A 17149-nucleotide genomic window follows, 5' to 3' on the forward strand; every position below is an offset into this window, starting at 1 on the left:
CCCTAATAAGAGGAAAAGCTGGTGTTCGTGGATGAGCGGAATGCAGCTTCCGTGAGACTTCCGCAGATGGCGACCCATCCCCATCTCAGGCCTCATGGAAGATACCCACTCTTTACCACCTAGATGCCCTGATGGCAGGGTTCATAATTTTCATTACTAATAGCCTGCAGCACCTAATATGCGCTCAACATATACTACCTCATTGACTATTTACACACCTGTGGTGTGTATGTCATTCACCTCCATTTAATATTCTCTCCATTTCAGAGATGATGAAACTGAGGCTCAGAGAGATTGAATAATTTGCCTAAGGCCCCTGGCCAAGCAGGAATCCAAGCTCAGGTTGGTCTATGTGACTCCAAAGCCCATGTATTTAACCACATGTATAAGATATTCCACCACAGATTCAAGAACAGTGAAGTACAGTTTTCTCTTTTGCTTCCTCCTTTCTCCCTGCTGATCCACCAGGAAGTTTCACTGCGTAGAATTCTTATGAAGAGGCATGTTTAAGGCCAGCTGACCTCCCCTAAATATGCTGATCACATGCCCTTAAGGCTAACCACAGGCCGAGAGACAGAAGAGATGGGGATGCAAGCCCCTCTCACAGGAGAGTCGAGAGAGGTCAGGTTATCCCCCGTGGGGAAGAGGATTACGCTCAAGGCTTCGTATCCCTTACACGGTCCTCACACTCAATGTAACAAGCAGGCTTTCTCAGATAAGAAATCTGAGGCTGAATACGTTTAACGGGGCCCAGCTACACGGGGGTGCGTTTGGGATTCAATTCGAAGTCTGACCCCAAGGCCCATACTCTTTTCCTGTACAGAGTTACCAGGAGTAATTTTACTTGGAGGCTTAATGAAACCCCTACACGGCTATAGAACATTCTTGCTCAGTTCTTAGCGGTTACTAAGGAGTCTGGAGACAAACTCGTGGTGCCTAGACCTCTATCCCTACTGGTGAAGTTGGGGTGAGACAGGGACCAGACACTGATGTTTTCTGTTCCAATGCAAGATCCACGTTTCATAAAGAACAGCGATGCTCTCTGAACAGTCCCAGGTCACGTGAAGGGGTTGGCCAGCCTGTGGCAGTATTTTCAGTAGATGACAGAGTGCTCAGCCGCAAGGGAAACTTAGAGGAGACTCTAGAAAAGCATTGCTCAGGGAAAGTGACCCAGGGGAAAAGGTATTTGTGGCTGTCAATTTCTTGCTTAGATGTTACAAAGCTTCCCTGCCAAAGTCCTTTTTTTGATTTATGCTCAAACTGGAAGATATTATAAGCATCGAAAAAGCCAAACTGGAAAGCCGAACAGCTGAGCTCTGAAAAGATAGTAACCTCGGCCAGAAGTAGAATGTGGTGATGGGTACCGCAAGTGGGAGTGAGCTGTGGGTGTCTGAATTTCTGCAGTGAACACACACACACAGATTCCACCGACACCGACTTCTGGAAGGGCACCATCTGCTGTGAGCCCTGATAATTACAAAAACAGAAAGAGGTTTTGTCTCTAAAGGTAGGAAAACAAATGAGATGACCCCTAGAGGGAGCTTCTAGCCTGAGGAGGTTTTTAAGATAAGCATTTAAACGGAAACTGGGATAGGAACTGGAGCTGCCCCTCCTGTACTTCCCCTCCCTCACTACCACTACTTCTTCCTTGGAATTCTTCCCTGACCTCCTCATCCCACCCCTGGGTCTCATGAATAAAGAAATTCTAAACCACCTCTCTTTCACAATATTTCTGTTCAGAGCTTGGAGCAATGAAAAAAAAATTACAATGTCCAAAGTCAAAGGCAGCTTTTCCTGGGAGTGATGGACTGGAAGCAGGGACAGATTTCCTCTGCTTTTTTTTTTTTTTCCTAAGAGTTATAGCACTAAGTCTCCCACTGTGGACACGTCAGACGAAGAAAAAGAACCAGGACCAAGTTTTTCCTCCACGGCAGCTGGGAATTTGAGAGAGCCCATGCTTCCCCAGGTGACCCATTCTTCATAACTTGATTACTCCTCCCCAGTCTAGAACCCCTCATGTGGACATGATCTCTCCCTCTCTTTGTTCATACCTCCATATTCTCCTGTGTATGATTATTTCGGTGTGTGTTATCGTTTGCTAGAGTGTAAGCCATTGGAAAGGTCCTAAAGGTTTATATACGTCATCACCAGCTCCTAACCTAGTAGATGGTCACTAAATGTGTTAAGGGGGTGAACACAGGGGCTGTTGTAAATGCTACCTCACTTTGTTTGATACAATTTAGGGACTTGAATGGAATCTGACCCTCGAGTCAACCTGACCATTTTGCTATCTATCATAAGGACTAGTAAAGCCCAGGACCAAAGACTTCAGGTGCGTGAAATGTCTCGAGTTACTTCTCAGAGAATCTGAGCACCCAGACAACAGTAGGAAGTGGGTACATAAAACTAGCCCATGACCTGCAAACTCCTATAACCCACTCCCCATTGTGTTTCTGCAGCATATTTCCCTTTCCTAACCGTGCCGGGCAAAGGCTGATATTAACATAATTTTGGGGTTGCTGAGCAAACGACCACTTACAGGGCCAGGCTAGGTGTGTGGGGAGGGAAATGACACAAAGAGCAGTTTATAGATACCGTCTCCTATGTAATCAGGTGTGGTTCTTTCATAAAGCCTTCCTACGGAGGTCAAAGGAGCAGTGTAATGGTTAAGGATCGTGGACTTTGGAAACAGAATCCCACGATGCAAATCCTGACTCTACTGGGGGTAACTATGTCACCAACCCTGCTTCCCTCTGTACATGAGGGAAATAGCATAACCTTCCGAGGCTTCTTATGAAATTTAAGTGAGCTAAAATGTACAAATGCTTAGAACAGTATTTTGCACACAGTACATACTATGAAATGTTGACGATTATTATTGAACTTCCGAGGTTGGTTATTGCCTCTGGACTCCACAAGACTTTTGATAATATTAAAATCATCGTCATTCAGATAGATAGCATGTAAGGTCCTGGTGCAGCTACCTACCCACTGTCAAAGCCTGGAAGAAAACTCATAATCATCAAGAAAGCGTGGTGTGCCTGGACTAGGAAACTTGTCCTGTGTCTCCAAACTTCTGCCAAGCATCCATCAGGGGAAACGATCTCCAGGATGAGTTCCACGGCTCACACACACAGGCTCCCTCCTCTACCCTTCTTTCACCTTTCCCACACGTGAAGGAAGGGCAGGTAGAGGAGACATACCCTAATCTCCTTTCTACCTGCTACCAGACTCTTCTCCTCTGGTAGAAGCTCTTGGGGAGATAAGGTCTTACCTTTGTCTCTCTATTCCTTTTATACAGAACCCGAAAAGTTCTTTGAACTTTTGTGGCTCGGATAATAAACAAGTCTCCTTCCAAAAAAACATTTCTTCCTAAATTACAAAAAAAAAAAAAAAGTTTCCTGCCTTTCTTCCAATCTATTTTCCAACCTATTGTAAGATTCAAAAAGATGAAATTTCTCCAGGCAAAACCCTTTATAGCCTTGTGAAAACCGGGTTGTTCTAAAGTCTTTAGTTAAAGGGCCTCTGGTGACACCTTAGTTTCTAGAAAGGCTGCCCAGGGATTGCAACTATCTTAAGCATTGGATTGAAATGGTTTAGGGATCCCCATCATGTTTCCTGAAAATAGAAAGGAGTTAGCAGAAAGTAAGTCACAAAGACTCTATAGAGCTTTAAAATGAATTGGGACTTCCCTGGCAATCCTGTGGTTAAGACTCCACGCTTCCACTGCAGGGGGTGCGGGATCGATCCCCGGTTCAGCGGTGTGGCCAAAAAAAAATGAACGGCAGGTAGTTTACAAAACAAGGAGTGTTCTTTTTTAAGAAAAGAGTTCTGAGGTCAGCAGGCAGATCTGGATTATCAGTGAACAGATATGATTATTACAAAACAAATCAAAATCCAACCTTCATCCTTACTAGAAATGAATCCATGGATGGTGCAAGGGTGGCCAGGAAAAGCCATCTGAAAGGAGTACCTGCATTTAGTTCAAAACAGAAAAAGGAACTGTGCCTAGAACTACTGAACCCGTGTCACAGGGCATCTGGACTCTGAATTAAAGAGATAGTTTTAGGGTCCTATGATTCCACTTCTTAAACCACACTCATAGAAGGAGTATCCAGTGTTCATGTCTATCAGCACCCAGTAGTCATCAGTTTATACCCATCTGCTTGAAACCAAGCTAGGTGGATACCGTGTCTACGCTTGTCCTATTTCTTTCTAGCCTAAAGGAAGTACAAAATTGTTTTGAATTAGAATGTAGTTTGGGGAAATATCACAGCCTAGCTTTCACGCTCCAAAGGAGGCTATGGTGTCATATTCTCCCAGCTCTCTCAACAGCACTAAGGAAGGAAGAGAAAAGGAGACTCAGGAGCTGTCAAAGGGCATGTGGAGAACCAGTTTTTAAAAATAGCTGCAACCTGGTGGTTGGGAAAGAAGTTTATGTTTGACTTTCACATTTAGTACCAAAAAAACACATAAAAGCAATGTCTAGCTTATTTTGTAAATGTGGTTTTTCCACAATTATTTTTGAAACACTTGAGGGTATAGACAGAAGGGATGCGACCCACAGTATATGCCAAGGTTTGTCTAAAAATATTTTACACCTGTTCTCTGTTCTGCACGCTGGTCATATTTTATCAGTGAAGTAAAGTGCTCATAATGCCAGACGAGGAATGTGTTTTTCCTTCCAAGTCCTCAATGTTTTTCCCTCCTGTAAAGCAAACCTCCTTTTCTACCTGCACTAAAATAAAGCTAGAACCATTACCCACATGACACATCTACCACCAGAGCTACATTTCAACTCCTATTCCTGAGCAGTACTGTTTAGGAACAACCGTTTCAATACTTTTCACAGCAGTGTGGACACTTTAGCAAACATTTTTGGCTGCCCCCAAAAGGAACGTCAACTTGTATACTGGGTTTAAATCAACTTGCTGATTGTATAAAAAAGAATGCTGAAACACTGGTTTCCCTATCAGCGACTTAAAACTAGAAAACAAACTCAGTGGTATTTATTACTGAAACATGAATAGAATAGCTTTTACGATATTACTGTAAAATTTTTATTTAATTCTCTGTTGATGCAAATAATAGACTGGACAACAAAATGTTGACTATAATAAAGACAGTTATGGTCTTCATTTACTTTTTTGATTTCAAAGGGCAACACAACAAATATGGACCTCGTGGCTTCTAGATACTGTAAGCCCCTAAGAACACATTACAATTCTTCATAGCAAGGTGACGGCTTCCTCAAAACCCTGTCAGGAAGTGTACTGATATCACTGTACTTACTTTGCAGATGAAGAAACGGAGCCATCTGAGTCAAATTACTTAATACACTTAAGGAAGGAATTAGACCCATAATTTCCAATAGCCTCCAGACACGAGCTGCTTCCCAATGTTTTTTTCCCAAGGTTTGCCTAATTGTAAGATGATCTCAAAGCTCCACTTACAGACTGTATGTATGAAGCACGTGTTCGAAAATAGAAATCTTAAAACTCAAATATTGAGAAATGGTTAGTAGAGGTTTACTATTCACAAGTCAAATACCATTACTGACGAGACTTTTAGCCTAATCTAAACCTCCAAAAGCCCATCTAGTGGTTCAGCAATATTTGGTCCAATCAAATTCTAACTAACCCAAAATCAAAATAGTAGGCACTTAGTATAACAAGATTTAATCCATATAGAAACTACAGAAATTCTTCTGAGCTTTTTTTTTTAATTAATTGATTATTTTTTTATTTATTTTATTTTTGGCTGTGTTGGGTCTTCGTTGCTGTGCGGGCTTTCTCTAGTTGTGGTGAGCGGGGGCTACTCTTCGGTGAGGTGCACGGGCTTCTCATTGCGGTGGCTTCTCTTGTTGCAGAGCACAGGCTCTAGGCGCGCAGGCTTCAGTAGTTGTGGCTTGTGGGCTCTAGAGCGCAGGCTCAGTAGTTGTGGCGCACGGGCTTGGTTGCTCCGCGGCATGTGGGATCTTTCCGGACCAGGGATCGAACCCATGTCCCCTGGCATTGGCAGGCGGATCCTTAACCACTGCTCCACCAGGGAAGTCCCTTCTGAGCTATTTTTAAACTGAGTTTTGTTTATTGTGCCGTTTAAACATGTTCAAAACTAATAGCAACAATAAAGGGAATAGAAGTTCATTCATAATAGCACATGCTTCTAAAATGTGACCACTTCTTATTTTAAACCAAAATGTATTGATCTTTTTTAAGAAGGTCTTTCAGAATCAGTTTGAAATAAGAGGTCATTTGGTTTCCTTAAGGTTTAAAAATAAAAGCGAAAAGACTAGTTATCACAACATCTATACATATAGAAATCGTGAATTACCAAGGTGTGCCTTAAGATCATTTTTCAAAGTAACTTAAATCATACGAACTGGAAACACATTGTTGAAGACTGTTTTGATAGTTGACTTGGCCTTTCCTTACATCGTTTATCAACAGTACAGGTAAGGAAAGTATGTGAAAATAGCTCCAGGAGGTCAATGTTCACAATTTTACTTAGAAGTAATATGGCCACTGAATCTACAGCTCTTACTCAATCTGAAGGAAACATCCAGTGGTTCCAGTATAAGAGAAGTAATCAACACAGCTGAATTAAGGAAATCAACAAAATTAGAGCATTCGTAGGACTTAGTGATTTCTCAAAACATTTCCAGATAGCCTGTAACTATAGTTTGCGGCCACTGGAAATACAAAGCATCTCTCTCAAAACATCATGACTGGAGAATGGCTAAGAGCCTCCCGCTAGACCCTTCTCGTTAACACTCTTGTAGAGAGATTCTACAAGTCATGTGGCTAATACATGAAAAATGGTCTTATTCCCCTGACTTCAAATTAGAGGAGCGACCAGTTGGAGGGAACAAAGCATAGAACTTAAGACCAAGAACTCTGGAACCAGACTCTCTGAGTTCGAATCCCAACTCTACCACTTACTGGCCATGAAATACCAAGCCGTGTCTCGGCCCTTCTTCTGTAAACTGGGTTAGAACTGTGCATGGCAGATAGTAAATGATATGTAAGGATTTAACTGAATGATTTAAAACACTAAAAAAGTACAAATGTTGTACTAATTTTCCAACTGTATGCACACAGATATTGGTCCTAGGTCCTTTATTCCCTAGGTCCGCCAGGGAATTCCTGGTCCTAGGTCCTTTAAACATGAAGATACATTCCTGTGGGAGTTCCCTGGTGGTCTAGTGGTTAGGATTTGGAAGCCATGGCCCAGGTTCAGTCCCTGGTCGGGGAACTGAGATCCCACAAGCCGTGTGGCACAGTCAAAAAAATATATAATAAAAAAATAAAACATGATTAAGAAAAAAACCCAACGATATCTTCCTAATATAACAAAAAAACTGAAAAACTCTGATCTAAAGTGACCTCCTGGGCCAAATGGATTAAAGCATCAGCTGACTGACACACTATAATGGGTTTTATTAAGCAACGGCAATTTTACAAACTTGTCTTCTAATAAGGTTTTTCCCGTCTTATCTGATCTTGTCCTAGAGTACTCTTATCCTGCTTCTGACACATGCATGTATTCTAGGCAAGGAAATATATTGGATATGCCATACCTATGCTATTTTCTGTTTGTGTAGGAAGGTCTCCAACCAGCATTTTACTTCATTAGTTTAAGTTATGTGCAGAAAGAGGTACAGTTGACCCCTGAACAAAACGGGCTTGAACTGTGTGGGTCCACTTATATGTGGATTTTTTTCAGTAGCACGTACTACAATACTACATGATCTGTGGTTGGTGGAATCCTCAATGCAGAACCGCAGGCATGGAGGGCTGACTATAAGTTACACATGGATTTTCGGCTGAGTGGAGGGTGGGTGCCCCTCCTAACCCCCGTGCTGTTCAAGGCTCAACTGTACTTTATTTTCTCTGTATGTTACACTGACTTATTTTAAAATAAGTCTTGAAGATCTGTTAGATTAAATCTCTCAGTTAAAATGTGGGTACATACGAGATTGATATTAACACCAATACACATTAGAAAAACACTTTAAATTCAGGGCAACTTTAGTTTCACCTTCAAAAACTAAGAAGTTAATCACAGTAAACAGTGTTATCTTTAAGGAGGCATTTTGACTCGAGGTCTACATTTGCCATCTAATATAGGTTAAAGTTATTAAAAGGAGATTTAACAATACACCTGATTTTAGAAGATGGGAAACAAAGGGACACCAGGATAGGGGCATTCAGAGGCTGCCACAGTATCTATAGGTATAGAAGACAAAAAAATGGAAAAACACCTTTAAGATAACTAACTTATCAAAATTGTAATCTAAAAGTCTCCACACAGAGGGTCAAAAGTGTGATGGCAGTGGGGGAAGAAAGACTTGGGACTAAGGTGTAAACTTTTCTAAGGTTTTCTAAGGGGTGCTAGGAAACCAATCAAGGTAAAATTGAGTTAACTTTTTCAGCACCAAACCAACATATGTACCAATATTTAATTTCCCTAAGATTTTTTTTTTGCCAGTACACACATCCCCAAGATCTGATATTCATACGTACATTAAGCTCAATTATTTAAAATCAGAATATATGTATTAGTGTTCCAGATTGTTACAAATTCTATTGTGTATCTATTGGCCAGTTGCCTTTTGATTTTTAGAAAAAGTTAACTTGAGCCTTTCTTCATTTATAAAAAGGCAGTTTTCTTCCAGTTAAGCCTATGATAACATCACCCAAAAGTTTCTAGTAGCAACTAGTGCTTAAAACCATTACTCTGTTCTTAGATCTATTCAAACTTTGTGATCACAAAAGCACATAATTGATAGCAGAGGCAGACGAATCTCTGCCAGTTCCAGTCACTACCCCAATACTTCTTCATAACCTCATTCTGTCCACTAAAGGACAAAGGCCTCACCATGGAGCTGACAGAACAGCTTAGCTCTGTTATTTCCAGTGCTTGTTTCCTTAAAACTTTTTATTGTTCTAAACCGAGAGGGTAACAGACAAAAGGCTTTTGTAGACTGGTGTCCAAAAAATTCATTTGAGACCAAATTTATTTCACAAGTAACCCAGACAGTGCTGGTTTCTTACTAAAAAAGCAGAGAAAGTTATTCTTCCAATTCAAGACAATTTTCTCCCCAATACGATGTCAACACTGTATCAATGGACATCTAAACAGTGAAATGACTCATTATTTTAGCTTAAATATAGTCTCACCCTTCCACCTCATCACTTACAAAAAAAAAAAAAAAAAAACTCCATCCTTAATGAGCCACCACAATTTGACAGATTATGACTAATCTTTGACGTCCCAAACCAGCAGGTTGGCTATCTGCTTGCAAAAACAAAACCAACCCAAAAACTGTGCGTCAACTTTTTTGCTAGGAAAATGCACACAAATACTAATATAAATACCTGTCCAATCTTGAATAGATTTTAATCATCAATTCTCCAGCTCCCTACAATGACTAAACTCAGTGTTAAGGATTAGTAAAAACAGACCTAAATCTTCTTTTTAAATAGTTAGGTCAGCTGCTTCGTCAAGCAAGTTTTCTGAGCTATTCATCTCCCATGCAGAAATAGAAAACTGATCCAATGGTTTCTTTCTCCATATACATTTCAAATAAATCCTCTCAGTTTACATGAGTGAATTTCATTTTATCACCTGACTCTGTCTTAGATGTCAGCATGACACATTTTAATAGGGTTGACTCGCCTTAGTGTACCACCCCTATAGTGGGGAGACAAGATGTGGACGAACAGAGTTAGTTAGTTGCTGAACACAATAAAGCCGTCCTAAGCAGGCTTTAGGACAACTCTTTACGTGGCAAACTACTATCTGTGCGCTAGTGGAGCGACAGCTTTCCATTATTCCCTTGTGATTCAATGAGTCAGATCTTCCTGCCTTATCAGCATTTACAACATCATAATTCCAGAATTGGATCTTTGGCAAAGGCTTAAAAACAAAGACCACGATAAACATTTTTAATTTTAAAGAATTTTAATACAAACTTAATATAAACTATTTCAGTCCCTCTTAACATGTAAGACACTGACTCAAAATACTTTTATACCGTTTTTTTCAAGTATTGCACAATATAGGTACAAAATTAATATTTACGATTACATTTTCTTCCATAATATATAGCAAAAATCTTTAAACCTTTAACAGAAAATACATTTTTTTGAAAAAGCAAATATTCGTACATTTTCATTCCACCACTAAAGGAATATCCTGTACACAATTTAGAAGAGGTGATGTCTTTAAGATGGATAATTTACAATTTCAGTAAAAAAAATACAACATGAAGCTGCTGCTGTCACAGGTCACTGTAGTAAAAAGATATAAATGCAATACCATGTCGTAGAAACAATATATATATCCTCTGGTATTTTACAAACTTTGTACTAAATTAAATTATACAATTAGAAAAGACCAATAAACCCACTTATTAGTGCCAATTTTTTATATATAAAAAAAAAATCAGCCATGTCCTTGCTATATCTTAAATACTGTAAGAGGCCATATCTGAGAGTATACTTTAAAATATACAGTCAGTATAAAATAACTTTGTGCTTGGTTGGCAATGAAAAATGATGCATGTTTTATTTTTGTAACCAAGCTTGAATGTATCCTTACTATAAGCTTAAAAAAAAAAATCTCAAGGAGGTTATAAAAAAAAAAACATCCCCCTTGGGTCCGAGCATTTTAACTTGTACAATACATCTTTTCTTTTTTTAGTTAGCCATAACAGGCTGGAATTGCTGGTTAGAATACTGCATGTTATTCAAGCTAAAATTCAAGCCATCTACAAAAGACTTCTCGTTGAGGCCTCCGTAGGCCGCAAACACATCAAAGGCATTACTGTACTGGAGAGGACTGAGGTTAAGGGGGCTGTCACCTGGGAACATTCCACTGGTACTACTACCTTGACCCTGCATATTAGGAAAAATAAATTCCTTGGCGTTAGGAGAAAGAGCGGAGGTTTTCTGCTGTTGCTGCTGCTGCGGTGGTGGTGACGGCGGTGGCTGGGATGGCTGTTGCTGTGGCCGTGGCTTCTGCTGGCTACCCAGGCCGAGCCCATACAGAGAGTGCACTGAGGAAGAGATGGCTTTCTGCTTCAAGAGGTCATTCACATTCAAGCCGAGGTTGATAGGAGAAGTACGTGCAACCTTGTTGCTTCGGCCACTGTTCTTCATTTTGGTAGAGCCGAACTTGGTGGCAGCAAAAGTGGCAGTGGTAAAGGTTAAAGGCTGAGTGGACCGGGGCATGAAGGTAGGGCTTACAGCAGCAGAGTGACCAAAGGGAGGAGATGGAGAGCTGGACACTGATGAGGCTGGGTCACTTATGGGCATAAAAACCTGGGCCTCTGGGTTAAAGCTGTTTTTGATCTCCTTATCCAACTCACATCCATTTTCATTATTATCATCCACATAAAGCACCTTCACTGGTCCCTTTTCACCAATTTGGTAGGAAACCTCAAATGGGTCGATCCAAACACTAAGGTCCTGCGGCAGATTGCCGCGAACATCATCAATGTCCAAACCACTCTCTTTGGATGCTTGTTCAATCACTGGGTCCACCTTCTCCCCTACGTGTATACATCTAAACCCTGATCCTTTGTATGGCTTTTCAGGATACCAGTGCCCTTCATATTTCTTCTTAAGAAGTCTTTCGAGCTCTTCACCAAAAATGTTGACACGTCTCCTGGGAAGCTTATTGTACAGATATGAAATAATAAAATTTAGTGCTACTTGGATTTCAAGCTGCATAGCTGCTATGCCACAAAATTAGATTTGTGTTTCAACTCCCCCCCCAAGACACACACAAAAGTGTTCAGTTTGTGGCAGAGAAACAAATTTTCATTCAAAGTGCTGGTATTAGTAGATATCCTTCACCTTGAGTGGTCTTGTTCCTTAAAACAAACAAAACAAAAGGAGACATGTCCACATAAGATAAATGTTAAGTCTCACAACCTTTTTTTTTACCCCCAGAGTAATTTCACTTTTGAAAAAGTCTAATAGGCTAGAAAGTCTGAAAAATATAATCAGCACAAAATATAGGAACTTACTATCGAAAATTATTTACTGAAGATCCAAATCTCAAGGGAAAACAGGATCTTCAGTTAAAACAACATTAAAAAAAAACCCTATTATTTACTTTCTGTTTCTGAATAGAGTTCTAAGAGGAAAAATATTCCCAGAATACACAGCATATTTCTTCTTTTTCTTCCTGCAGTTCTCAAAAGAATATTTATTGGAAACTAAACTCAGCATACCTATCTATATACATACACACATATAATATATACATATATATATATGCTAGTTTTAGAAGTTGGTCATACTCCTATTCATCAACTTAGAAGTGAATTCTGTATTTCAGTTCATTTTGGATATATACTGCTTAAATCTTCTTCATCATTAAACATCTCAAAATTTGAGAAGTTAGGAAAATTATTTTAATTTCCAAAGCACATGATAGTAAAGTTAAAGGAATTAAATACAAAATGAATTGCCATCCTAGCGAACAACAATTATGAACCAAATTATCCTACACAGTTGCTGTTTTAAATATACTAAGGGCACATAATGTAACACTCGAGCTTCTCTATGCTTTTCTTTTCAATGTGTATTTTTCTAAATCTGAAAATACCTCTTGGGTATCAAGTATAACATAAGAAACAATTAATTTCAAACTTTATTGATTATTCTGTTTAAAGGGCAGGGTTTCTGAGTTTTATTCTGATTTTCAAAGCCACCTCCCTCCCTCATGGTAAGAGAACAGCCGGAGAGGCATGTACGATAAGGTCGACCTTTAAACGTTTGCTGGATCAGCACTGGGTGGGGATAAGAAAAGACCAAGGGCAAACAAGATATTTGCAGATCTATTTGTACACTGAGGTTGATTTAAAAGGACATTTAAAAAAATCAAGTTGGTATTAATCCATCTGTCTCATTTTCCATATTCGTGGTGACAAAGGGAAAAGAATCCCCGGCTTCCCCCAAACTACACTTTCCAAGCCGAAAGCCCGAGTGCTGGCAAAGGCAGCTGATTAAGCCAAAATGCTTGAAGGTGCAGTCGAGCGAAATTCAGATTCGGCGTAAGGTAGTTTCAAAGCAACGCCTTAAAGACAGGAGCGTGAAGAATTACATAAACAGCCAGTTGGGTCTCATTAGATTTCTGCTCACAGCCCTCGGAGCCTAAGCAAGTCTCCTCCCCCAAGGAGGAGGTGGAGGAAGGCCACGAGAAATGGAAAAGCAACCACTCGGGGCCCGGGGGCCGGACACCGGGCGGGTCGCGCCGCCGGCCGCACCGGGTCAGCCGCTCCCCTCCCCCCGCCGTAACCCGACCTGCCGCTCCCTGCACCCCCCGCGCCCCGAGGCTCCTGGGACCCAGCCAGAGCCCGGGGAGCACCGGATCCCCGGCACCATTTTCGGGCCCGGCGGCCACCGGCCCCGAGGACCCCAGCGTTCCCCTCGAGCTAGCCGCTGCTCCCGGGCGCCCCAATCCCCGATTCCCGTCAACTCGACCCCGGCCGCCCTTCCCCGGTCACCCGGCCCGGCTGAGCCCGACGCGCCGGCCGGCCCCACCTGCGGCCCCCGGGCGCGCCAGGGCCCCTCGGAGCCGCCTCAGGCCGGGTGTCGGGAGCGGCTCCCCTCCGCGCCCGGGCCTTGACGCCTCCGTTCCGAGCCCCGAAGGCCCGGGGCTCTACGCCGCTGCAGCCCCTCCTCCTCCTGACCCCGCCCGCCGCCCCTCGATACTTACGGGTTGCTAACACCACAGACCCGGCCGCTGGGCGGACAAGGGGCGGCAGGGCGGGGGCACGGGAGGGTAGGCGGCTGCAAGCTGGCCGGGCCGAGGGCACGCCGACGCCGCCGGGCGGAGGTTGCGGAGGACGAGGGCCTCAGGAGCTCGCCCCTTCTGGCTCGGAGTGGCGAGGACGGGATCAGGTGAGCGCGCTCACTTCTCCACACAACCCGGTGCCCGGCCCAGCGTCCCCGTAGAGCGCGTACTCCGCGCCGGGCCAGAGCTTCGCTCCTTCTGCCGCGGCGCGCGCCCCGCCTCTCATTTTATATTCTCCTCCCCGCCCCCATCCCCTCCCGTAGGGATGCGCGCGCCCGCCCCGCGTCCCACAGCTCCGGGCGGTGTCACCATTCCCCGCCCTCACACCCTGCAACTGAGACCCTGGCCGGCTGGCTCCGCCCCTGCCCTGCCCCCGGACGCCATTGGCCAGGTCCCGCCGGCCCATGTCCTGACGGGCGGCGGAGGGCCGGGTGGACAAGGCCACACCTCTCGGGCTGCAGGGTGGCCAATGAGCCGATGATCTGGAGTCACTGTGGGCGGGATTAAGAGAAGGTTTGGAAAGGGATTGGGGGAGAGACTTGCCAGTGAGGGCTACAGAGTGGGTTGGGACGGCTGACTCAGTCTAGGCAGAGAGCGCCGGGGAGAAAGGGGGAGGGGAGTGAAGCTGGGGGCGAAGCGGCTGGGGAAAAAGGGGAGGAGAGCCCAAGACCCCAAGAGGGAGGGGGGAATTTACAAAGAATGTCTCACCCGAGTGGGACTGTGGCTGGGGAAAATCCCACTCGTGGACGAGTTACCAAATCAGCCTCCAGTGCACCCAGGAGAGCCTAGAAAAAGGGCGAACTGTGACGGGGACTCGTGTACCCGATTAATTGAATATTAATCACCTCAAGGGCCTAGGCCAACTGCCATCCAGAGCTGGGGGGGGGGGCAACCGCAGAACCCAGAGCTGCCGTGCCAGGCTGGGGGTGGGGAAGAGACCACCTGGCCACACCTCCCGCCCAGGTGAACTGCCTCCGCTTCCCACATCAGACCTCCCCGTGCGACCCGGCAGCAACTCGGACGTGGGGGTGGCTTGAGACTAAGAAGAATCACATTTTATTCCGAATGTCCCAATCCAGGCCTCCATGCCAAATTGCGTACGTATCTAAGTATATATATGTAAGCATGCGTGTATTTCAAGAGCCTACTTTAACATAAACACACATAATAAACACGGTGCCTTCCTGTATTGTACATTTAAGATAATTTTCAGTTGAAATATGGGCGAGTAAATAGGGCGCGGGGAAAGAGAGGGACTCAAAGGGGGCGGGCAAGCGCTCTTTTCCACAACCTGCAGCACAGAAATACACGAAGTTACACTGGGAGCGGACCCAAGCTTCCCTCGCGGCTAAAAATATTACTCACAGGTAGCAACGACGCCTGATTGGCCACGCTTCTCCCTTAGCAACCAGGCGATTGGCTGTCTGGTATCCAGGAGACCGACGTCAAACTCTCTTGGGGAAAAGGGAGAGAAAGTCTAGGGGGAGGGAAGGGTAGGAGGGGGAAAAAGAGGAGCAATGAATGAAACGCCCGTCGCCTGGCCTTCCCCTCTCCCCTTTCCTCTGCACTCAAGGAGTGCTTCCTGGAAAAAACACCAGTTGGGGCGCTTCCCCTCAAAACGGAGGGGCCGGCGCTCTCAACCTGCTATAAGGAAGTTAAACCGCAATTCACCAAGGAGTGGGGCGTTCGCGAAGCCAGCTGTGTAGACCAGTTGTGCTCCTCGGGCACAAACTCGTTTTATGGACGCAAAATCTCGTCGTAGCTTTTTCCCCCCAAACTGACTCTCTTGTCCCCCTCTCCTCCCCTTTTAGAAGAAACCGAACTGAAAAAAAGGATATTTATTTCTAAAGTCCCAAAGTGTGTGAGAGGAGGAGGGAAGATGGGTTTGGGAAAAAGGCAGAGGGTGGGAGTGGTCAGGTGACTGATTTCTTGTTTATTGTACTAGTTTAGATTCCTAAAACGAAGGTAGGGTTTTTAAAGAACATAGAAGTTTTACTCAAGTTCTGCTTTCCTAGTGTTTGGGTTTTTCAGTTGTAAACGAGGAAGAGTGAGATTTTGGTTGTGAAAGTACGGAAGCATTTTAAATTAAAACGCGCCTTTCTCTGCGTCAAAAAAAATTTTATTACTCGTTCAGTATTGTCTTCTTTTTGCTCATTTGTATTTTTTTCTATAACGAATATTAATTCCATTTGTTTTTAATAAATGAGTTATTTTTAAATTTTTATATTTAGTTGAGCACAGAAATTACAAGAATATAGGATATTTTGGGAATGGTTTACTCAGAAGAACACTTGATTTTTTCGTGTGCTCCAGAGCATAATTTCCCTTTCCATTAGGCAAGTAATATTACTGTACCAAACATCCAGAATTGCAGGACCAAGAATCGGCCATGTGTCTCGATTTGTAATTTGGAAAATATATCACTATAATTAGAGGAGCATATGCTTGTCTGAGATTAATATGTCTAACTAAAGATAGATGAATTGTAATTTTGTAAAGTTTATCTATACTTTTCAAGAATTCTCTAAAGGGAAGACAGAGATTTACTTTTCTGAATCTGTAATCCCAGGTGTAAAATTTAAGAGCGGTCAAATATTGATTAAATAGGTATTGATTAAATATTAGTAGTGGTAAATAGAATTTTTAAATCAGAAATTTAGATATAAAACATTTATGGGTTATTGCTGCTCAGCTCAAGGGTATGAGAGGGTTTCAAACCAAATATAAATACAAACACACACACAGTGAGGCCCCGTGGCACACAGGAAAAAGTACTGAAGAGCAGATATTGGGAAATGTGAATTTCACCCATTTCTCAACTTTTAGTTCTCTCATCTATAAATATTTATTGGATTAATCTCTTAACTCTTTCAATTAAAAAATTCCATATTTAAAACTCAATGCCCCTAAAGTAAATGGTGTAGTTCTTTTTCAAATATAGATTGCAAATAAAAAGAAAACCAGATTCATATCCTTCCAACCTTGCCAGTCACAAGGTATAAAATTCCCTTTATTCAAGTTTTGCCCTTTAAAGGACCCTTTATATGACTTATTGCTATTTAACATTTACTTTAGAATTGTGCAGGGGAGTAGACTGCTAAATGGATATTTAAATTTATGAAAGAAAAAAAGAATTTGATATTAAGCTCCAGGTGGTATCACAACCAACAGGTATTCCTCTCTCCGGCCAAGTGATAGTCACTGAAAATCACAGCCCTTCCTTTTCACATCATTGCATTCCACACAATTTCTGGAGTGGTACTTTACAATAAAGGTAATGGTTGTTTGGTAAATGAATAAATTCCAGGGAATTCCCTGGTGGTCTAGTGGTTAGGAC

At 42.8% G+C, this 17149-nt stretch overlaps 1 protein-coding gene across 1 annotated transcript; it reads right to left on the reverse strand.

Annotated features, from left to right (window-relative positions):
- Positions 1-9943: 9943 nt before the first annotated feature.
- TOB1 (transducer of ERBB2, 1) lies at positions 9944-14042 on the reverse strand. The gene is made up of 2 exons (XM_004282556.4): positions 13735-14042; positions 9944-11881 (listed from the first exon to the last, which is right to left on the reverse strand). Exon 2 carries the CDS (start codon positions 11736-11738, stop codon positions 10704-10706), a length of 1035 nt encoding a protein of 344 aa, XP_004282604.1. The 5' UTR covers positions 11739-11881; positions 13735-14042; the 3' UTR covers positions 9944-10703.
- Between the last annotated feature and the right edge of the window lie 3107 nt (positions 14043-17149).

The sequence above is a fragment of the Orcinus orca genome, chromosome 19 (genome assembly GCF_937001465.1).
Source record: "Orcinus orca chromosome 19, mOrcOrc1.1, whole genome shotgun sequence".
Taxonomy (NCBI): Eukaryota; Metazoa; Chordata; class Mammalia; order Artiodactyla; family Delphinidae; genus Orcinus; species Orcinus orca.